General features: G+C 43.0%; 1 protein-coding gene across 2 annotated transcripts; it reads left to right on the top strand.

Moving 5' to 3' along the window:
- Positions 1–335: 335 nt before the first annotated feature.
- LOC308580827 (mitogen-activated protein kinase kinase kinase 20-like) lies at positions 336–17953 on the top strand. 2 transcript variants are annotated; one of them, XM_081183033.1, is made up of 5 exons: positions 336–453; positions 10373–10489; positions 12860–12934; positions 14060–14210; positions 16352–17953. In XM_081183033.1, the coding sequence occupies exons 2-5, from the start codon at positions 10388–10390 to the stop codon at positions 17032–17034; spliced, it is 1011 nt and encodes a 336-aa protein (XP_081039159.1). In that variant the 5' UTR covers positions 336–453; positions 10373–10387; the 3' UTR covers positions 17035–17953. The 2 variants fall into 2 exon arrangements, with proteins under 2 accessions (XP_081039159.1, XP_081039160.1); XM_081183034.1 differs by lacking the exon at positions 336–453 and adding an exon at positions 3534–3976.
- Positions 17954–19329: the final 1376 nt, after the last annotated feature.

Genomic DNA, 19329 nt, shown 5'->3' with positions numbered 1-19329 from the left:
ATCAAAAATTGCCCATTTAGCTAGAAGTCATTTTCTTTTCAAAAGGCAAATGTTATTTAATCTTTCAGCTGTTCATTGTGCCATCATAAATACTTTCTTTTCAGCACAGTTGTGGGGACTGAAATGAGCCCACTAATTGCCTCCCATTTCGACTGACATGTGGTGGTTTAGTGGAAAGGGAACACAGCGGGGAGAAGGAAATAGGAGGCTGAGAAAATGAGAGCTAATTATTTTCACTGCCTCATGTCAGGCTCTGTGTCAGCCTTGTTTTTACAAACTGGAAGGTTTAGCACTAAATAAAACAAACTGGCGTCATGTTTTTATATACTGGCAGTGTCATGGAAGCAGCTGCAGATCTCAAAGACAATATAATGCCTGCGTTCGCATGGACACCATCTGACAGCCACCGTGAGCCACTACTAATGAGGATATCACAGTGGTGCCAAGTGAAAGGTGCTGAATTATGTATGATTCTTCATCAGTACAGCAATAGTCCTGTACATCATTATGAGACATTGTTTTGCTGAAAGAGATTAAAACATTCTTAGTTCCAGACCCTGCAACCCTAAACACGCTACAAGAGGTTATTGATGGAATTTTGAGGGAGAATTTCTTGCAGTTTTCTTTTTTTTTTTTAGGGTTTTTATCGTTTATTTATTTATTATTATTATTATTAAATCTCTCTATCTATTTCCCTTTTCTTCTCTCTCTCTCTCTCTCTCTCTCTCTCTCTCTCTCTCTCCTGGGACAAAGCAGTGGTGGGTCATGACACTATATATAAAGAAGAGAAGCAAATTAACCATACTTGTGTTATCTCCCTTTAAATCGGGCATAATAAAATGTAGTGTAGCAGAGTTAGCCTTAATGATAAATAACCCAGGTGCTCACACTATAGAAGTTCCAACTCTTATTGCCTTTAAAACAGCAGGTTTCAGCAGCTGAGATAGATAATAGCAGAGAATGTAAAGGAGCTACTGGGAGCTTAAATTATCAACATGCTACGACTTTTAATACCAGCATGATCAGGCTATTCCTTTCCCCCATGTTTGTTTTATCTTACATTACATCTTATATTTTTCAATACCCAGTGGCCTGCTATGATGGCACTTCCATTTTTTCCTCTCATTTATCTTCCTTTTCTGTTTCTCCTTTAGTTTGCTGTAATTCTTGAATTAAAGAATAATAATACGTTCTAATTTATAAAATTCATATTTTAATATAGGCCTCCTTCAAAACTGATTATTCCTCCCCCCCACACACACCTCAAAAAAAAGTTATGAATCTTCTGCAACGTAAAATATTACAGTGGTACCTTCAGGTTACATACGCTTCAGGTTACAGACTCCACTAACCCAGAAATATTACCTCGGGTTAAGAACTTTGCTTCAGGATGAGAACAGAAATTGTGCTCCATAAGCTAAAGTGGTGCTTCAGGTTAAGAACAGTTTCAGGTTAAGAACGGACCTCTGGAACGAATTAAGTACTTAACCCGAGGTACCACTGTACTTATTTTACCAAATTCTATGACTTCACACTGGGGTTTAGATAATGTATGTGAGGGAAAGTCACTGTGTTCAGGAAGCACCTTGAGTTTTTAAAAGCCTCACCACCAGTACAGATTTGATCATTTGTGGAGGGGATAATATTTCATAATAGCTTTCTCCTTCCACAGCCACTTTCAAAATCTCCAGAATTTTCAGTTGGTTTTAGTGTTTGTCTTATTATTATTGCTTTGCACAATTGCTTCCTCAGATTTTAAAGAATGTCATGATGTATAATTTGCTTCTACAAGCTTCTGTCTTGAGGCCTTTGGCAATTAGGATGGGATTTCATAGATGACATAATTTCCTAGCTTCTTTCAATATTAAATAATGATATAATACAAATGTCTATATTAAATAATTAAATAATACTGCTTTGCGGAGTATTCTGCTTCCTACCTTAGTAACACATACAATAATGTGAGGGAGGCTAATAATCGTTCACACAGCATGGTAAACCACGGTTTACCACTGCATGGATGAGGTTGAGGAAAGCAACATTTCCTCATGGGCTTCTCTTGTAGGTTGTTTGGTTCCGAAGTGTTATGTACTGAAGTTCTCACCCTGGGCCAGCAGGGGGATACTGTAGATAGTTATGCAAATAAGGGATTGAAAGTGACGTTCAGTGATTGGATAGTTTTAGAAAATTGTTACAGTTACGTTGTACTGGAGCTCTATATAAGCAGGCTGACTGAACCCTTCAGTTCAGTTCTGTTCTGGCCTCTGAATAAACAAGAGCTGTTTGAAGAATTGCTGTGTTGTCTGATATGTTCACCCACAACTTAACACAAAGTATGAGGATTTTGGCTTTCATCTTACATTAGAACCAGAGATAAAACAACTCTGCCTAATTAAACATGCACGCTTCATGACTCATGATTTGAAGTTGGCTTGTGTTGAAAATGGCCAAAGATTGTTTTAAACCATGATCTCTGCTTTGAACAGAACGCTAAGCTGGGATTCTTTTTTTAAAAAAACCCTTCTTCTTCTTTTCCAGCTGAGCTAATTCTGGCTCAGCCACATAGCCCTAAACCATGGCTTAGCGTCGTGAATAAATGCAACCAATCTCTGTTGCTGCACCTCTTCTGTCTCATAGCTCATGAAGGGTGAAATCATTATGCACAATAGTTCTTTGGCACAGGAGAGCAGGGGTCAAAGGGGGTCAGCGACCCACAGCTCCTTCTTCTGGATCTAAAGAACTAATGGACAGCGCTGCTTCTGGTCCATTTTTAATAGAATGAGGCTATCAGATCTGTTTAAACTGTCAGAGTAAGAGATGCCATGGTTTTTACATCATGGCTTTACATATAGTTTTTGCTAAGTAGCAACTGTAGTTTTTTAGTCTGAATTGTGAGAAATGATGGGGAAACTTTGCGAACCTATAAAACAAACAAAACATTACAGTGGTACCTCAGGTTACATATGCTTCAGGTTACATATGATACAGGTTACAGACTCCGCTAACCCAGAAATAGTACCTTGGGTTAAGAACTTTGCTTCAGGATGAGAACAGAAATTGTGCTCCGGCGGTGCGGCGGCAGCGGGAGACCCCATTAGCTAAAGTGGTGCTTCAGGTTAAGAACAGTTTCAGGTTAAGAATGGACCTCCGGAACGAATTAAGTACTTAACCCGTGGTACCACTGTATAACTTCCATTCTTCCATGTGAAATTCTCTTCAATTAGCAAACTCTTTTCAATGTGATTTTGTTGTTTCTGAGTATTGTTTCTTAGACTAAGGCTGCAGTCGTAATGCAGGAGGTAGGCCCTGTGAAGAATAGCCTTGCACAAAGTCCTTCTGGGTTTTTGCCGGCAGTGCAGAGAAATGCTCTTTCTCTCCTCCATCCTTTTTCATGATTTTATTTTTTAAAATAACTTGTCTCCCTACCAATAGAAACAGTGGGGAGAGAAATCAGGAGAGATTTATGCTAGCTTCTGAGCCTCTCTCTAAACCTCTCTCTAGCTCAGAGGTGGGGTAGGTGTCAGGTGATCAGGAAGGCTTGGGGTCCAAGCCCTTCCCCTTTCCTCCCTGGACGTGCCCCAATCTCTCCCCCCCCCCTTTGGCTTTACCAGCATTGGCCAATAGAGCCTGTGGGATGTAAGAATCAGATGCAGTCAAACACAACATTGCTAGAGTAGACATGAAGGTTGTCTCAGTCCTCCAGCCAGAACTTCCTGCTTTCCAGGACTGAGATGAAACTTCTTATGTGTAACTTGAGATGGAGTAGAAAGAACCAGAACCACAGGCTGGCGACCATCTTGTCTCCTCTTGTCTCTATCAATGCCATCTTAACAACAGCACTACTAAGATGCACCCTTGGCTCCAGGCCAAGAGAAGGAAAAGGGGGCTTTCTCCCATAAGGAGATCCACATTTAAACTATGTTATAACCTTTTAAGTCTGCCTTCTGGGAACCTTTGTGTGAACAGATGATTACTTGTGAGTAAATGTTTTATACAGAAGACTGTGTAGGGTCTTATTTTAGGAGGGATTAAACAGGGAAAATACCAGGAAATATTTACAGAGACTCTAACGAGTCTGACAGGCTATCTGCTGTGCGTGTGTTTAAAAAAAGGGGAATGTTAACTCTGCTGATTTTGTGGAACTTGTAAAGACAAGTTGGGATAGAACAGGGGTCTGCAACCTTTAAGACAAAAAGAGCCACTTGGACCCGTTTCCGAAGGGGAAAAAATTGGGAGCCGCAAAACTCGTCATTATAAAAATAACTTTTTTGTCACTTTTTAATTATTTCTTTGTTTGACCCCTCAGAATTACTCCTCCTCATAGAAATAAACGTTAAATTAACAAGTTACCTTTTTGTGTGTGTGTGTTCTTCACTCCCCTTCAAAACAGTGACCAGCGTACATGCCCCTTACAATGTAGCGGGCGGGCGGGAAGGTGACGTCGGGAGAGTGCGTGACTAACGCACGCACCGCCCCCATGCGACATCACAGCCAGTACAGTGCCTGCCACAGTGGGGGAGTGTTGGGGCGCACAATGCGCCTCCTCCCCTCGCTAGTATCCGCCCCGGAGCCGCGGCAAAGGTGTAAAAGAGCCACATGCGGCTCCGGAGCCGCGGGTTGCAGACCCCTGGGATAGGATATCTTAGACAATATATCCTCCCTCGCATCCCTAAAGATTCCCACAGAGCCAGGGTGTAGTAAGCTTGTGCAACAGTGGGAAGGCAGGATCTCCTTCTCTCTTGTTGGAGCTTTTTCTCCAATGGAGAGGGAGTCCTGCTGTATCCTGGGACACCTTCCGAGGAACCACAGGATGGCAGATTTAATTTCTGATAAGCTGTATGATGCTTTCGTGGAAGGTGTGTCTGTGTTAACATACAACAGAGAAGCTGTGGTCCTCCAGTCGTTGCTGGACTCCAGTCATGCCCAGCCAGTAAGACCAATGGTCAAAGATGAGGAGAGTTGCAATGTAGCATCTCAAGGGCCACAGGTGGCCACACATGGGGGTAAGTTCCTATTGTAACCAGGGTGTCTTCTCAGGAAACATGGTTAAGATTGCACTGTGCTCGGGGGCATAGCATGGGCAGTGCTGGGGGGACCGTGGCTCCTGGGTGCACAATTCTTGAGGGGGTGCAAACCATGCGCCCCCAGTGCTCCTCTTTGCCCACCAAGGGCTGTATTGGCTGGCCGGGCTCCCCCCTGCAAGGTCCCACTTTGCTCTGGTGGTGGTGGGGTTGCTCCATCGGCAGCAAGGACTGGGCTGGAGTTCCCTGCCCAGTGTATGCATGCCCGCCCTGGGCACTGGCAACTGAGGCTACACCACTGAGGCTACATATTTCAGGTTGTACCTGGGGCTATAACTGCAACTTAACAGAGGACCTCTAATTATTTCAGGTCTTAGATTCTGTTTTGTTTTTAATCTTACCACATATTCAGTGACTCTGCTGAGCACTTGTTTTCCATTTTCCAAATTCTCAACAACATCTTTGCAAAACATTTACATTCTTTCTGCTCCAAGCTCTTTCTAGCGATAGCGCCATTTCCCAGCACAGTAAAATTAACTATGGTCGCTGTACCATTGCCTGTTATTCATCTCCTGAGGAGCAAGGTCAAGTTACAGTATTTTATATGTATCTGAATTTCTGTATTTTTGCCACTGTAAAGTAGACCATCCTGTGACATGAAACCATTGAGGGTCAAGTAGCCATAGCCTGCCGCTTTTCGTTTCGAGATGTATTGAAGCTTGTGGGTTGATGTAGAGATACCGTACAGGGGGAAAATATATATATTTGAGCTCACGTGCAGGGTTTCAGGGCGCGCAAGATAAAAATGGAAAGCAAGGGGACTAAAAAGTGAACACATATAACCAAGTCTAAATTGAATATAGTTAATTATGTAATCTTATATTAAACTTCCAAAATGGTACTGCTCTGTCATATGCTGGCAGCAATGTAGCTTAATTATAGATTCCCCTAAATATTTGTCCTTAGGCTGACTCCTTAAGAAGTAACGGGTCAATGCTAACCAGAGTCGAAAGCCTTTCTTGACGGCAGATACAGCAGCAAGGCCCCTGAAGAGTCATGAAGTAGCTGGGGTCATTTTCTGGCAGCTATGCCTAATTATCATGACTACAGTGATACAAGTTAATATGGGTTATTCCCATACAGAAAGAAGACTGGTCCATCTGCTTAAAGTTTTGCTGAAACTGATTTTTTAAAAAACCAAAAACATATGACAAAACAATAATGAATAAGAGCCCAAATATTTTATATTTATGTCAACTGCATGGACTTAGGAATAAGAACATTTTACAGTGGTACCTCGGGTTACATACGCTTCAGGTTACATTCGCTTCAGGTTACAGACTCCGCTAACCCAGAAATAGTACCTCGGATTAAGAACTTTGCTTCAGGATGAGAACAGAAATTGTGCTCCGGCGGCGCAGCAGCAGCGGGAGGCTCCCTTAGCTAAAGTGGTGCTTCAGGTTAAGAACAGTTTCAGGTAAAGAGCGGCCCTCCGGAATGAATTAAGTACTTAACCCGAGGTACCACTATACAGGGATTCAATACAAAACATGGCCTTCTCTGTTAAATCACGTGGAATGTCTTTTCATTGCCATTTTAGCATTTGTTAAGGATATATATATCCCTAAGGAAGTCAGACTATCCTCCACCAGGGCCAGGGCCTTTTCAGTGATGGCTCCAACCTGGTGGAATGCTCTGTCTCATGAGACTAGGGCCCTTCAGGATTTTACCTTCTTCCGTCAGGCCTGTAAGACAGAGCTATTCTGCCTGGCCTTTAATTTGAATTCAGCCTGATCTTTTATTTCCCTTCTCTTCCCTCCCCCTCCCCTTTTATGAAGATTACCCGCTCTGAGACCCCACAGCTAATTCTCCCCTGGCCTCCTCGCTGGCCCAAGTAGGACTAATTCCACCAGCTAGCCCTGGTGACTATCTAATGCTTATTAGATGGATTTCCCCCAAATTGTTTTTTGAACTTTGAATTTTATTGTTATTTGTGTTTTTATACTGTATTTTATGCTGCTTCTACAATTAAGTGTTTTAAATTTGTTGTTAGCCACCCTGAGCCCGGTTTTCTCAACTGGGAAGGGCGGGGTATAAATAAAAAAATATAATTATTATATAGTAAAAATTTATTCTCAATGTCCTGTTTTTCTTTGCTGTACCGTGCACAAAAAGAGCAGGTTTGGTGTGCTGGTTGTAGGACTTGGACTAAGGACATTTAGGTTTGAATCCATGCTAGAAGATCGCTAAAGTTGTTTTCACACACAGAACTCTTTAGTGATGCTAAGGGGTTGCTTTTCTATAATTAGCTGGACGCAGGTTTAAAACATTGGTTACCCACAGCTTTTAATACAGTGCTATATCAATGCCCTTCCCAGTGGCCAAGGCCCCTCTGTAATGTTTTCTCACAAGTCCTTCCTAATGTTAATTAAAAGGTTCCTCTTTCCTTCTTCTTTTCATTTCATTGCTTCCTGTTGATCACAGCTGAAGGAGTAATGCTGAAGAAACTAATTGCCCCAATGTCAGTCCTGAGTCGTCATTAATACCTACTTCCACCATCAGCAGAAAACAGGCAATAAAATGTAATTAAAGGCACAAAAACCCCCCAAAGCCTGAATGATGCACAATGTAATTAAAGGCACAAAAGCCTTGGTCACATTAGATTGCTGGTGTGGCAACTTTCTGGTTTCCCCCCTTCTTTTTCTTCTTTATTAATCGTTCTTTAGAAACAAGAGGTATCAACGTAGAAAACAGTGGACTACAATTATTTGTCACCAGCATTGTCTGACTTCTCTGTAAAATGTGATTGAAGACAGGGTGGGCTATTGGTGAAACACCTTGGGTGGCTGAGCCATTCACCACATCCTGATGTGATAGGGATAAAATGTGGAACGGCCAATGATGTTGCCCTGAACAGCTGAGAGGAAGGAATATATATTTTTATTTATCTCTGCTGGATTTGAAATTCTTTTAGTTGTTGTTGTTGTTGTTGTTAATCACTCTGTTGTGCCTTCCTGGGAAATGGAATCATGAATTAAATAAAGACTTAATGAGAAATGGAAAATAATTTGAAATGCCTTGTTTTAAGGCCATTTGCTGTTAATCTATGAATTTTCCTAGACCGCTTATTAAAACGGTTCTCAGCACTTGCTCTCAAAATAACAGACCACCTGTTGAATGTGTGTAGTTCAAATGGCTTCTCTGATCCTTTTAGGAAAACATGCTCCAGGTGCAGATGTAAATAATATTATAACTCGGGTGACATTTGCAGATAACAGACTTCCTCAACCTGGTTCCTTTCAGCTACTCTTGGACTAAAACTACCATCAGCTCCAACTGGCATCCCTGTTGTGGCAGAGCCTGATGGGAGCTGTAGTAACAGCTGGAGGGCACTAGTCTGAGAAAGGCTGTCATATATGTGGAACAGAAGTCCTTAAGTTTTGATCTCTTGAGACTTGCTTGTTTCCTGCATGCAATCCACATTTTCCTGCTTGCTGATGCAGAATACTTGAAGGGCTTCCAAATTTGTGCTTTGTGGCTGTGAGCCAGCTAAAGCTATATGTACATATAGAGACGAAGCGTATTCGGAAAGATGAAGTTTATTAAAAAGATTTCACTGTGGCCCTTTGCAGCGCTGCGGGAAAGGCAACCTGTTTAAGTTTTAAATTACTGAAAAGCGGGTTGTCTTTTTATCCTGTGGTAGGAATTTCAGGGGGGCGCGGGTGGCGCTGTGGTCTAAACCACTGAGCCTCTTGGGCTTGCCAATCAGAAGGTTGGTGGTTCAAATCCCCGCGACAGGGTCAGCTCCCGTTGCGCAGCGGTTTGTTCCATTGCACTAGAAGTGGTTTAGTCATGCTGACCACATCACCCGGAAAAACTGTCTGCGGACACACTGCAACCCCAGAGTCGTCTGCGATTGGACTTAACTGTCAGGGCTTCTTTACCTTTACCTTTTTTTAAAAGAATTTCAGATTAAACCCCTGACCTTTCGGTGTTGTTTGGGGATAAGGAGTGTCCCCAAACCCATTTAAGAACCCCTCTTGCTGACAAGTAAGGATTATTTCACATTAAAATGGAGTTTGGATGCTTCAGTTCCTAAGATACAGTGGTGCCTCGCAAGACGAAATTAATTCGTTCCGCGAATTTTTTCGCCTAGCGAATTTTTCGTCTTGCGAAGCACGGTTTCCCATAGGAATGCATTGAAAAATCAATTAATGCGTTCCTATGGTCAAAAAAAGTCCAAACAAAGCCAAATTTGGTACAACAAGAGTTTATTAAGTGCTCTTTAAAGTCACACATACTGTAAAGAGCATTTCAAAATTCAAACCCAGATTTTTTTTAAAAAAACAGCAGAGTGGCCCAATGGTCACAGAAAATCATAAAAATGCAGGGGAAAAAACACAAGCTTCCAGATTCTTGCAAACCCCTCCCCAACTGTTCCCCCAGCCACCCAGCACACAGAAATTCAAATCCAGAATTTTTTTTAAAAAACAGCAGAGTGGCCCAATGGTCACAGAAAATCATAAAAATGTAGAAAAAACCCCACAAGCTTCCAGATTCTTGCAAAACCCTCCCCAACTGTTCCCCATGCCACCCAGCACACAGAAATTCAAACCCAGAATTTTTTTAAAAAAACAGCAGAGTGGCCCAATGGTCACAGAAAATCATAAAAATGCAGGGGGAAAAACCACAAGCTTCCAGATTCTTGCAAACCCCTCCCCAACTGTTCCCCCAGCCACCCAGCACACAGAAATTCAAATCCAGAATTTTTTTTTAAAAAACAGCAGAGTGGTCCAGTGGTCACAGAAAATCATAAAAATGCAGAAAAAAACACACAAGCTTCCAGATTCTTGCAAACCCCTTCCCAACACCAAGTCCTTGAATTCCAAACACCCCAACCCAAAATCCAAAACCCCCCAAAAAAGTTTTAAAAGCTTAACTTACCAAATGGCTGCAAAAGAAGTTTTGGAAAAGCTTCAAAAATCACCAAAGTCTTTAAAAACCTCAAAAAAGGCTACTATGTACACTGCGTTCTATGAGTTGCTCCTTGAAGTCAAGTTGCCACTGTATTAATGGTGTTAAGAAAAAGGAAACAAACTTGCAAGACGTTTTCGTCTTGCGAAGCAAGCCCATAGGGAAATTCGTCTTGCGAAGCAGCTCAAAAACGGAAAACCCTTTCGTCTAGCGAGTTTTCCGTCTTGCGAGGCATTCGTCTTGCGGGGCACCACTGTAATATAAAATCGATTAATTTATTGGGGTTTCTATTTTTATTTTTTTGCTTGGAGACAACAAAAATTCACAATGGCTCCAGTGTCCAGTTTTGATATTCTGTATTTTCTTTTCCGTGCCAGGACTGTAAATGGAAGATGTACATGGAAATAGATGGGGATGAGATTGCAATAACTTACATAAAAGACGTGACATTTAACACTAACTTACCTGACACAGAGATTTTAAAGATGACAAAGGTAAGGTTCTGTTTACGGGCTTGAAGCTTTCATGATTGCCTAGATCTCGAACAAAGGTATTAAAATACCACAGCGGCAGACTTTTGTGCCTATAGAAACTCATTCTGCTGGCAGCTTTTAAAGACCCCCCCCCACCCCTTCCCACATTTGTATCACAATAGATTTTTTCCCCCTGTTAACATTACCTTTTCAGTCATGGTAATAAGAAAGCGATGGCACGCTTAAGATATTACAATTAAAGTGTGTGATTTCTTGGTTCCGTAACAAGGTATATCGTACATCAGACAATGTACAGACAAGTTCTAAATGAGAAGAGTGTTCATCAAGGTGCGCTGGGAAAATAAAGTGTTGGCCTTTGGCAGCAATTTATGTTATTAAAATGGGGAAATAAAACAGGTATATTTAGTGGGAAGATGTCTTGAACCAGGCCTATAATCACCAGGATTTATGAGGTGTGGCCAGGTTCCTTCCATTTTATGAAGGGAAAAACCCACAGCAGATTCATGGTAGAAATGTGCTATTCTAGGAAAACTGCTTCTGGACTAATAATAATGGCTTTTCCACTGGTTTTCCACACAATTCGAAAAATTGCACTGTTTTTCCTGTATGTTCATTTCATATTATCAGCCTGTTTGTTATTTAAACTCAGTCTTTCAACTAATGCTAAAACGCTTCTTCAGGGGGGGAAATGATTAGGAAAGGGCGTTATTGTCAGGGAACCATCCCTGACAGTTATCTTTAAATTTTATTTGTTTAGTTCAAAGACAGAAGAACTGCAGGAAAACACAGGGTGACAATAGAGTGGTTTATGGAATTCTATGGGTGTCTCATAAAAACGGGGAGTGATTGAAGAATGGCAATTCCACCCTAAGGGCCTGGTGTGGAAGTAGCCCTAGACTCAACCTGCTATTTGAATGTGTCCTCTTCCAGCCTTCCACAACCTTGTGCCTTCTTGATATTTTTGACCGCAACTCCCGTCATCCCTGACTGTTGGCTGTGCTAGCTGGGGCTGATGTGGACTGCAATCGAAAACCTCTGGAAGGCGCCAGGTTGAGAAAGATTGTTGTGTTCATTGTTTGAAATCCTGTTGGGTCTTCTGAAAAGTGTGTAAGATGTAGCCTGTCAGGGGAAGGGGTCTGCAGTAAGGAGGAGGGGTGGGGAAAAGCCCAGCTGCACAAATGGCCTTCTGCTTGGGCAAGTCTGGACCCCAAGCCTTAATATTAGAGCTCATTCATAATAGTAACACTAATAATAATACTTACTATTATTATTATTATATATACCCTGCCCATCTGGCTCGGTTTCCCCAGCCACTCTGGGTTGCTCCCAACAGAATATTAAAAACATGATAAAACATCAAACATTAAAAGCTTCCCTAAACAGGGCTGCCTTCAGATGTCTTCTAAAAGTCAGGTGGTTGTTTTTCTCTTTGACCGCTGGTGGGAGGGTGTTCCACAGGGCGGGTGCCACTACTGAGAAGGCCCTCTGCCTGGTTCCCTTGGCTTCTTGCAGCGAGGGAACCGCCAGAAGGCCCTTGGAACTGGACGTCAGTGTCCAGGCTTAACGATGGGGGTGGAGACGCTCTTTCAGGTATACTGGGCCGAGGCCGTTTAGGGCTTTAAAGGTCAGCAACAACATGTTGAATTGTGCTCGGAAACGTACTGGGAGCCAATGTAGGTCTTTCAGGACTGGTGTTATATGGTCTTGGCGGCCGCTCCAAGTCACCAGTCTAGCTGCCGCATTCTGGATTAATTTTAGTTTCTGTGTTACCTTCAAAGGTAGCCCCACGTAGAGCGCATTGCAGTAGTCCAAGCAGGTTTTCTGCAGCCTGGTACAGTTGTACCTTGTTTTGCAACTGGGATCTGTTCCGGAGCCCCAGCTGCTAGCTGAAAAGGACACAGGGCAAAGTGCTGCGTCTGCGCACACGCGAGCGGCAAACCCAGAAGTAACCCATTCCGGTACTTCCAGGTTTGCTACGGACGTTCGCCTGAATGGACACTGGATGCGGCGGACATTCGCGGAGATATTACTGTAAACTTATTTTTAAGGGCATATGCCTATGACTAAACTTCTAACCAGCAATGAGTATACAGTATGAAATGAATCGGTCAGTTGGTTGCATAGAAAACAATAAAAGCATGACAAAAAATGAAATGCCTAAAGATGAAAATAAATCATGGAAGACATGCAGGCCAAACAAGACATCGTGTGCTAAGATTTGTACTTTTGTATTTATTTAGTCATTTGACACAGTTTCTGTGTTTGCTTGTTTTCACTCTTTCTGAAGGACAGAGGATGGATGCATAGAAATTGATTCGCACAATGAGGCAGAAAACAAAAATGTTTCTTTCATTTATTTTTATTTTGCAGCCACCATTTGTAATGGAGAAATGGATTGTGGGAATAGAAGACGATCAGACTGTGGAATGTTTAGTTACTTATGAGGTAAGTGTTGTGGGTGGGTGGGGAGCCATCCCACTCCTTTTGCCTGTAGGGTTTCAGAATAAGGAGCTGACATGCCTTAACTTTCTTGCCCACTGTAGTCAACGCCAAATACTGTAATTAATTTTAAACTGCCAACTTCTCATGCGAATTTGAATGCCATCTTCAGAAATCACACCCAGACTCCTAGCTGGGAAAGCTTGCTTCCTTAAGTGTGATATATATATATATATATATATATATATATATATATATATATATATGCACACACATACCTTTCTTTTCTCTTCCTTTTGAGTAATGGTTGGTGTAGGTGGTGTTTGTTGAACAGACAATCTTTCTTACCTTTTTGGCAAAACGCTAATTAGCAGAGCAGAGGAACAACAGGAGAAGGGAAAGGGCAAGAGGGAAAACATAAAATAAAACCTAGAAGCAATTTAGCTATGTATAATAGGATGGAAATTAGCCTTTGTATGAGTAGATTTTTTGGATACTTACAAAAAAAAAAGTGTTTAAAGACCAATGGGATATTTCACACTGAGGCTAATAATTGAAATTTCAGCTCTGTCCTGTGGCATGCATTCAAGCAGTGAGAGAGCGATATAGGAAAATTCTGGACCTCGCCTGCCTCAGAAGTGAAGAACAGTAGCTTTCTATTAACAGGAAGAATAACCCTAGGTTCCTTTCAGACTGTAGCTCCTCACAGGTCTCAGAGCCTGACAGCAGGATTAAAGAGCTAGCCACTATAGGCAAGCTACCATAAGGGAACCTCAGCAACAATACCTCCTTAGTGCCTACCTCTTCTGGCAGAAAAGATTATTTACTTGAAGCACTACATGATCTCATAATTACTAAACGGTTCTGTTAAAAGGCAGCCATTAAAATCTTGCCCTTGTTCAGTACACTATTTTGGGCGTGGGGGGGGGATAAAGCGTAATTTGCCGCCAGATTGGTTGCACAACTGAAAAAAATTCTTTGCGGCCAAACTAAAAGAGGATATTAAACAAACTCAGCATGAGAATTTATGGTATCATCAATGTCACAATCCTAAGTTCAGCGTCTGAACAAACACTGCATGACTGCGATGAGGGTCTTTATTTTTTTGCTTCTGAATATCTTGTTGAACAGAGCATTGTCAGAACTCCAAAATCCACCAGACATATCCAGCCAGTGGAATGGAGTAAAGTGAAGCTTCAAGATGAGGTGAAGTCAATACAGCTTAAAATACAGACATCGCTCCCGAACTCAGAAGGCAACCCTCGGAGCAGATCCAATTCTAGTAAGTTTAAATTCCAGTAAGTTTAATGATGCAGAGTGTTGAAGGAAGGACATAAGTAAACAAAACAAGACATTAATATCTGTTTCAGAAAACACACTCCCATTAGCTCATCCCATTCACTCAACAAGAAACGAAGGCATCTCTCTAAAATGCCCTTTTCTCGGAGAAATGTGTCCATATTCACACTTACTAAGAACTTTGGAGTTGTTTTCCAGCATCCATTGGATCAGAGCTTTCCTGACATATCAACTTTGTAGCTTATTTCAATGGACAAAAACTTAACTGCAGATAGTAAAGGTAAAGGGACCCCTGACCATTAGGTCAAGTTGTGACCTACTCTGTGGTTGCGGTACTCATCTTGCTTTATTGGCCGAGGGAGCCGGCGTACAGCTTCCGGGTGATGTGGCCAGCATGACAAACTGCTTCTGGCGAACCAGAGCAGCAGCGGAAACGCCGTTTACCTTCCCGCCGGAGCGGTATCTATTTATCTACTTGCACTTTGACATGCTGTTGAACTGCTAGGTTGGCAGGAGCAGGGACCGAGCAACAGGAGCTCACCCCGTCTCAGGGATTCGAACCGCTGACCTTCCGATCGGCAAGTCCTAGGCTCTGTGGTTTAACCCACAGCGCCACCTGCGTCCCTTAACTGCAGATAGTACAAACAGCTAGAAGTCTGTCAAGTCAATGAATAAAGGCAGAAGAGCTTTAAAAATAAGTGTGTACTGTTTAGTCGTGTATTTTAGTGTACAGTTGTATCTACTAATTTGTATATAGGATCTGCCTAATTCGAAGGGTGCATAAACGGGCATTGCACAGTTATAAACACTTGGAATTGTTTGAGCAATGGAGGCTATGTCTTTGAATGCTAAATCCTGCCGAAAGAACCAACTTTCCTAAGAGTATTCTCAACACATGCGTTGACATTATTCAGTGACTGCAGTCTCCTTGGAAGTAAAAGGGCTAACAACACAGCTCCCCAAGCACATTGGCAGCCCGCTATAAGAAAAGGGCTGATTGATGGCCTGTCAGAGACTAGCTGCATGAGGAAGAGTGGTGGAATCTGCCCAACCAAGAGCCCCACAGGGAATATGCAGAGGAAGAGGATTTCGAACCTGGCGATTGATGGTGGGACACCAGTCACACAGGCGAGGACAAGCTGGGAAGTGCTGGAAGCAGGGGGCTTGAGGGACAGCGAAGAGATGGGAGCAGACAGGTGCCCCAGCACAGGACAGGGGGATGAGGTTCCTAGTTTGGATGGAGGCACAGGCAGCGACGATAGAGAGGAGAAAGACCCTGCCGCCTGACAGCTTCTCTACTGACAGCCTGCCTTCTCCTTCCACTCCTAGAACGAGGTGGCTGTAGCTGCTTGTTGCCGAACAGCAAGCCAGGCAGACACAGAGGGAATCCCATGTAGGTTGCTGTAACAAGCAATCACAGAGAGAGAAAGCTGATACCGAGTGCTAGAGAGTGCTAATGAGGGGCTGCAAGCCAGTCCAAACAACGTCTTTGTTTAGACAGTTTTACCCATTAGTAAAGGTAAAGGGACCCCTGACCATTAGGTCCAGTTGTGGCCGACTCTAGGGTTACGGCGCTCATCTTGCTTTATTAGCCGAGGGAGCCAGCGTACAGCTTCTGGGTCATGTGGCCAGCATGACTAAGCTGCTTCTGGCGAACCAGAGCAGCAGACAGAAATGCCATTTACCTTCCCGCCAGAGCAGTACCTATTTATCTACTTGCACACTGACGTGCTTTCGAACTGCTAGGTTGGCAGGCGCAGGGACTGAGCTCACCCCGTTGCAGGGATTCGAACCGCCAACCTTCTCATCGGCAAGTCCTAGGCTCTGTGGTTTAACCCTCAGCGCCACCCGCTTCCCTTACCCATTAGAAATCTCTGTAAATTCTTTGTTTTGCTTCCCTTCATAAAGAAACTAACTGCAAGTGAGCTAAGCCTCTCTCTCTTTCTCTCTCCAACCGGCGAACCAACTGCCCTGCCTGTCAGACTGTGACATGGCCAGGCAGCCCACAGATAACAAGACACCAGCAACTATGCGAAGTCATGGACAGCCCTTACTTTTGGTGCTTCCTCAGAAGGAAATCCATCACCTAGAATTCAAAATTGATGCCCTCTGTTTTTCTTTCAGGTATTGATGCCCAATGGATGAATGCACTGAAACTGCGCCGAGTGACCAGCAGCCCTTCTCTCCAACGTTCCCGCCCTCACAGCCCTAACGGTTTTTTGCCGTACCTTCAGGACCAAGGCACCTACGCTGCCGCCGTGAGACGGACCCAGGTTCCTGTAACCTATCAGATCACTTCTCTGAGTCAGTCGAGAGGATCGTCTCCTACACCGTATTTGTCATCGCTGCATTTGAACTCAAAGGGAAGCAGCACCTCCAGCGCAGCTTCAGATAGCCCTTCGGAAAGAGACAGGTCCAAAACTAAAAGCCGGCACAGCTACCACAGTGGCGACTCTCGTAGTGTGTCAGGAAATGGAAGGCGCTTTGCAAAGGGTTCGGGGGGTGCTCAGGCAGCTGCTAGGAACCCAGAGAAATTCCGCAGGCATTCCCAGCCAACGTACAGTCAACACTCATCGAGGTCACATGACAGGAAGTCTCCTCATTACCCCCAGCAGCCCAAGTTGATCCCAGGGATGCCTTTGAAAACTGAAAGCAAACCCAAAATAGAAGAGGAAGAGGGAAGCAAAGTTGGTGAAGGCGGATGGACCAAAGTTGATTATTCGAAAAAGTCTCATCGGCATATCGTTGGCAAACAAAGAGAAGAGAAGTCAAAAGGAACTGGAACCAGCCAGAAGAAAGTCCATTGATGATTTTTTGAGAAATAGGTTTTATTTTATTCTTTTGGACATTTAGTTTCTACAGAGAAAGTTGTGGGGGGTGTTTTTAAAGATTCGCCTGACAATGAACGTGAGACTAGCGCTATTGAACATGAATACACTACCTCTCATGGAGATCAAACCCACAAGTCCACGACAGGCGTGGGATGTTGGGGTTTCTACTCACTGCAGCCTGGTGAATAGGATGCTATTGTTTGCATTGTGGATAGTCACACGCTGCAAGTTCTCTTTGCTTCCAGTTGGGTGCTCATGATTTTAACTTAATACTTCCACAAGTGTTAAATTAAGAAATCGCCTTAGTTTCAGTCTGATCCTGTAGGGATAGGATCACAAAACACAACTGCCTCCCCCCCCCCCGCAACACAATGGCTGAAAAAAATGTGACTGGAAAGGTTCTCCTTTCCTTACTTATGCAGCTCTCATTACAATATCCTGTCCTGTTGAGTTTGTTTCTCCCGATCTGCTCACTGAACCCTATTCAGGCACCTCTGGGCTCCTCTCTGGTGATGGGGGAACCCCAGCCCTCCATTTAAAGATGCAGTCCCCACATATTTCCTTTGGACTAATTCTTACGATCATGAAATAATTTAATACTGTATATTCTGCAGAGAAGAGCAAACAAAATAGAAAAACATAGCCTTGATCGCTCTCGTTTTATTTTTTTATTTTTTTCGTATGACTATTTATTAACATATGGCAAATGTTTTTTATTAATTGCATTTTAATTGTACCCAGCCTTATAAACTACTGTTAATACATGCTATATTTCTACTGAGGTACCTTTGGGGAGGAATTTGTCTTCTAAGACTGTGGTCCTGAACATGAAAGTAAATCCCACTGCATTAAATGTTACTTTTGTCTGAGTATACATGCTTTGGATTGGACAGTGTTTCCTGTTGGCTTTGGCAATGAAATTTTTAACTCTGTATAAACAGAAAACAAAGCTTAGCATATTCAACCGCATCAGTCCGTTATGAAAAGGAAATGGTTTGAGGGTTTGTTTTCAAATCTTTTGATTTTCAAGTGGTATGTATATGTGGAGCAGTTAATCCATATTTCCCAAATCTGTTCTCCCCCTGCTTGCAATACACTGGAAGATTTTTAAAAGAAAATAAAACCTTCCTAACTCTCAGTAAGATGGTGTGCCCTACTGCCATAAATGCAACCCAGAAACAGAAGGGGAGAAAGCACAGAGACCAAGTTTTGAGAAATGACTTGCTTCCATTTATTCAAAAATTCTCAATCACACAGCACGGATTCACACATGTATAACTATTTTAAGTATTTATTTTGTATGATTCTTAACATCCTTTAGTCTGCAGAGGTCTCTGAAGGGACTCGCAGCAAAGGATTCATAACATGAAACTATACCACATCAAACAGCAGTACATAAAGGTTGCATAGACGATGTAATTTTACATTAAGTGTCATCAGATTACTTAAACAGAGCTCCATCCTTTCAAAGTTTTGTCTCTAGGGTTATGTCTTCTTGGCTGGAATGGAAACGGCCTCTATTTCTGGGTCACCTCAGCTCCACAGCAGTTCTCTCAGATTGGCAATAAGGAACTAAAAACTTGCAGCCCTTTATAAGATAGAAAACGTCAGCAGAACAAGGAATTTGCAGCTCTGTGGAAATCCATAAGTTGCTTTAAAACTTTAAGGGAAACCTCAGTCCTGACCTTGTCCTTAAGGGTTTAGGGCTTTACAAATAGGAGACAACAGGCACCGTCCAAACTGTTCTGAGCTAATGAGCTAGGTGCCTGCAGTGGGCCTGCTCCCTGCTTCTCCCACTGAGCATGTACAGCTTTGTTAAGGCAATGTACGGCAGTGGGTTACACATACTCGGCAGGGGTTGCCAGAGGTAGCTGCTTTCTGTAACAGATGGCTGCTACTTAGAGGGCAAGGAGAAAAGCAAAGGTTAAGCCAACACTTCAAGCCACGAAGCCTACCTTTTGGGATTGTTACAGGAGAGGGGAGAACTTTGGGATTCTGCATGGTCAGCTTCCCATGAAAGCAGCTTTATCACGCGGCTAAACTTTTATTTGAAACTTAGGGAAATGGAGGCCTAGGCTGCATACACACAGCGTTTTGTTCTACCCTCAGTGGAGGCCGAGGTACAGTGGTACCTCAGGTTACATACGCTTCAGGTTACATACGCTTCAGGTTACAGACTCCGCTAACCCAGAAATAGTACCTCGGGTTAAGAACTTTGCTTCAGGATGAGAACAGAAATCATGCTCTGGCGGTGCGGCAGCAGCAGGGGGC

This window comes from Podarcis bocagei (assembly GCF_964188305.1).
Source record: "Podarcis bocagei genome assembly, chromosome: 1".
In the NCBI taxonomy this organism is placed as follows: domain Eukaryota; kingdom Metazoa; phylum Chordata; class Lepidosauria; order Squamata; family Lacertidae; genus Podarcis; species Podarcis bocagei.
This window is presented reverse-complemented; position numbering and strand designations above follow the sequence as displayed.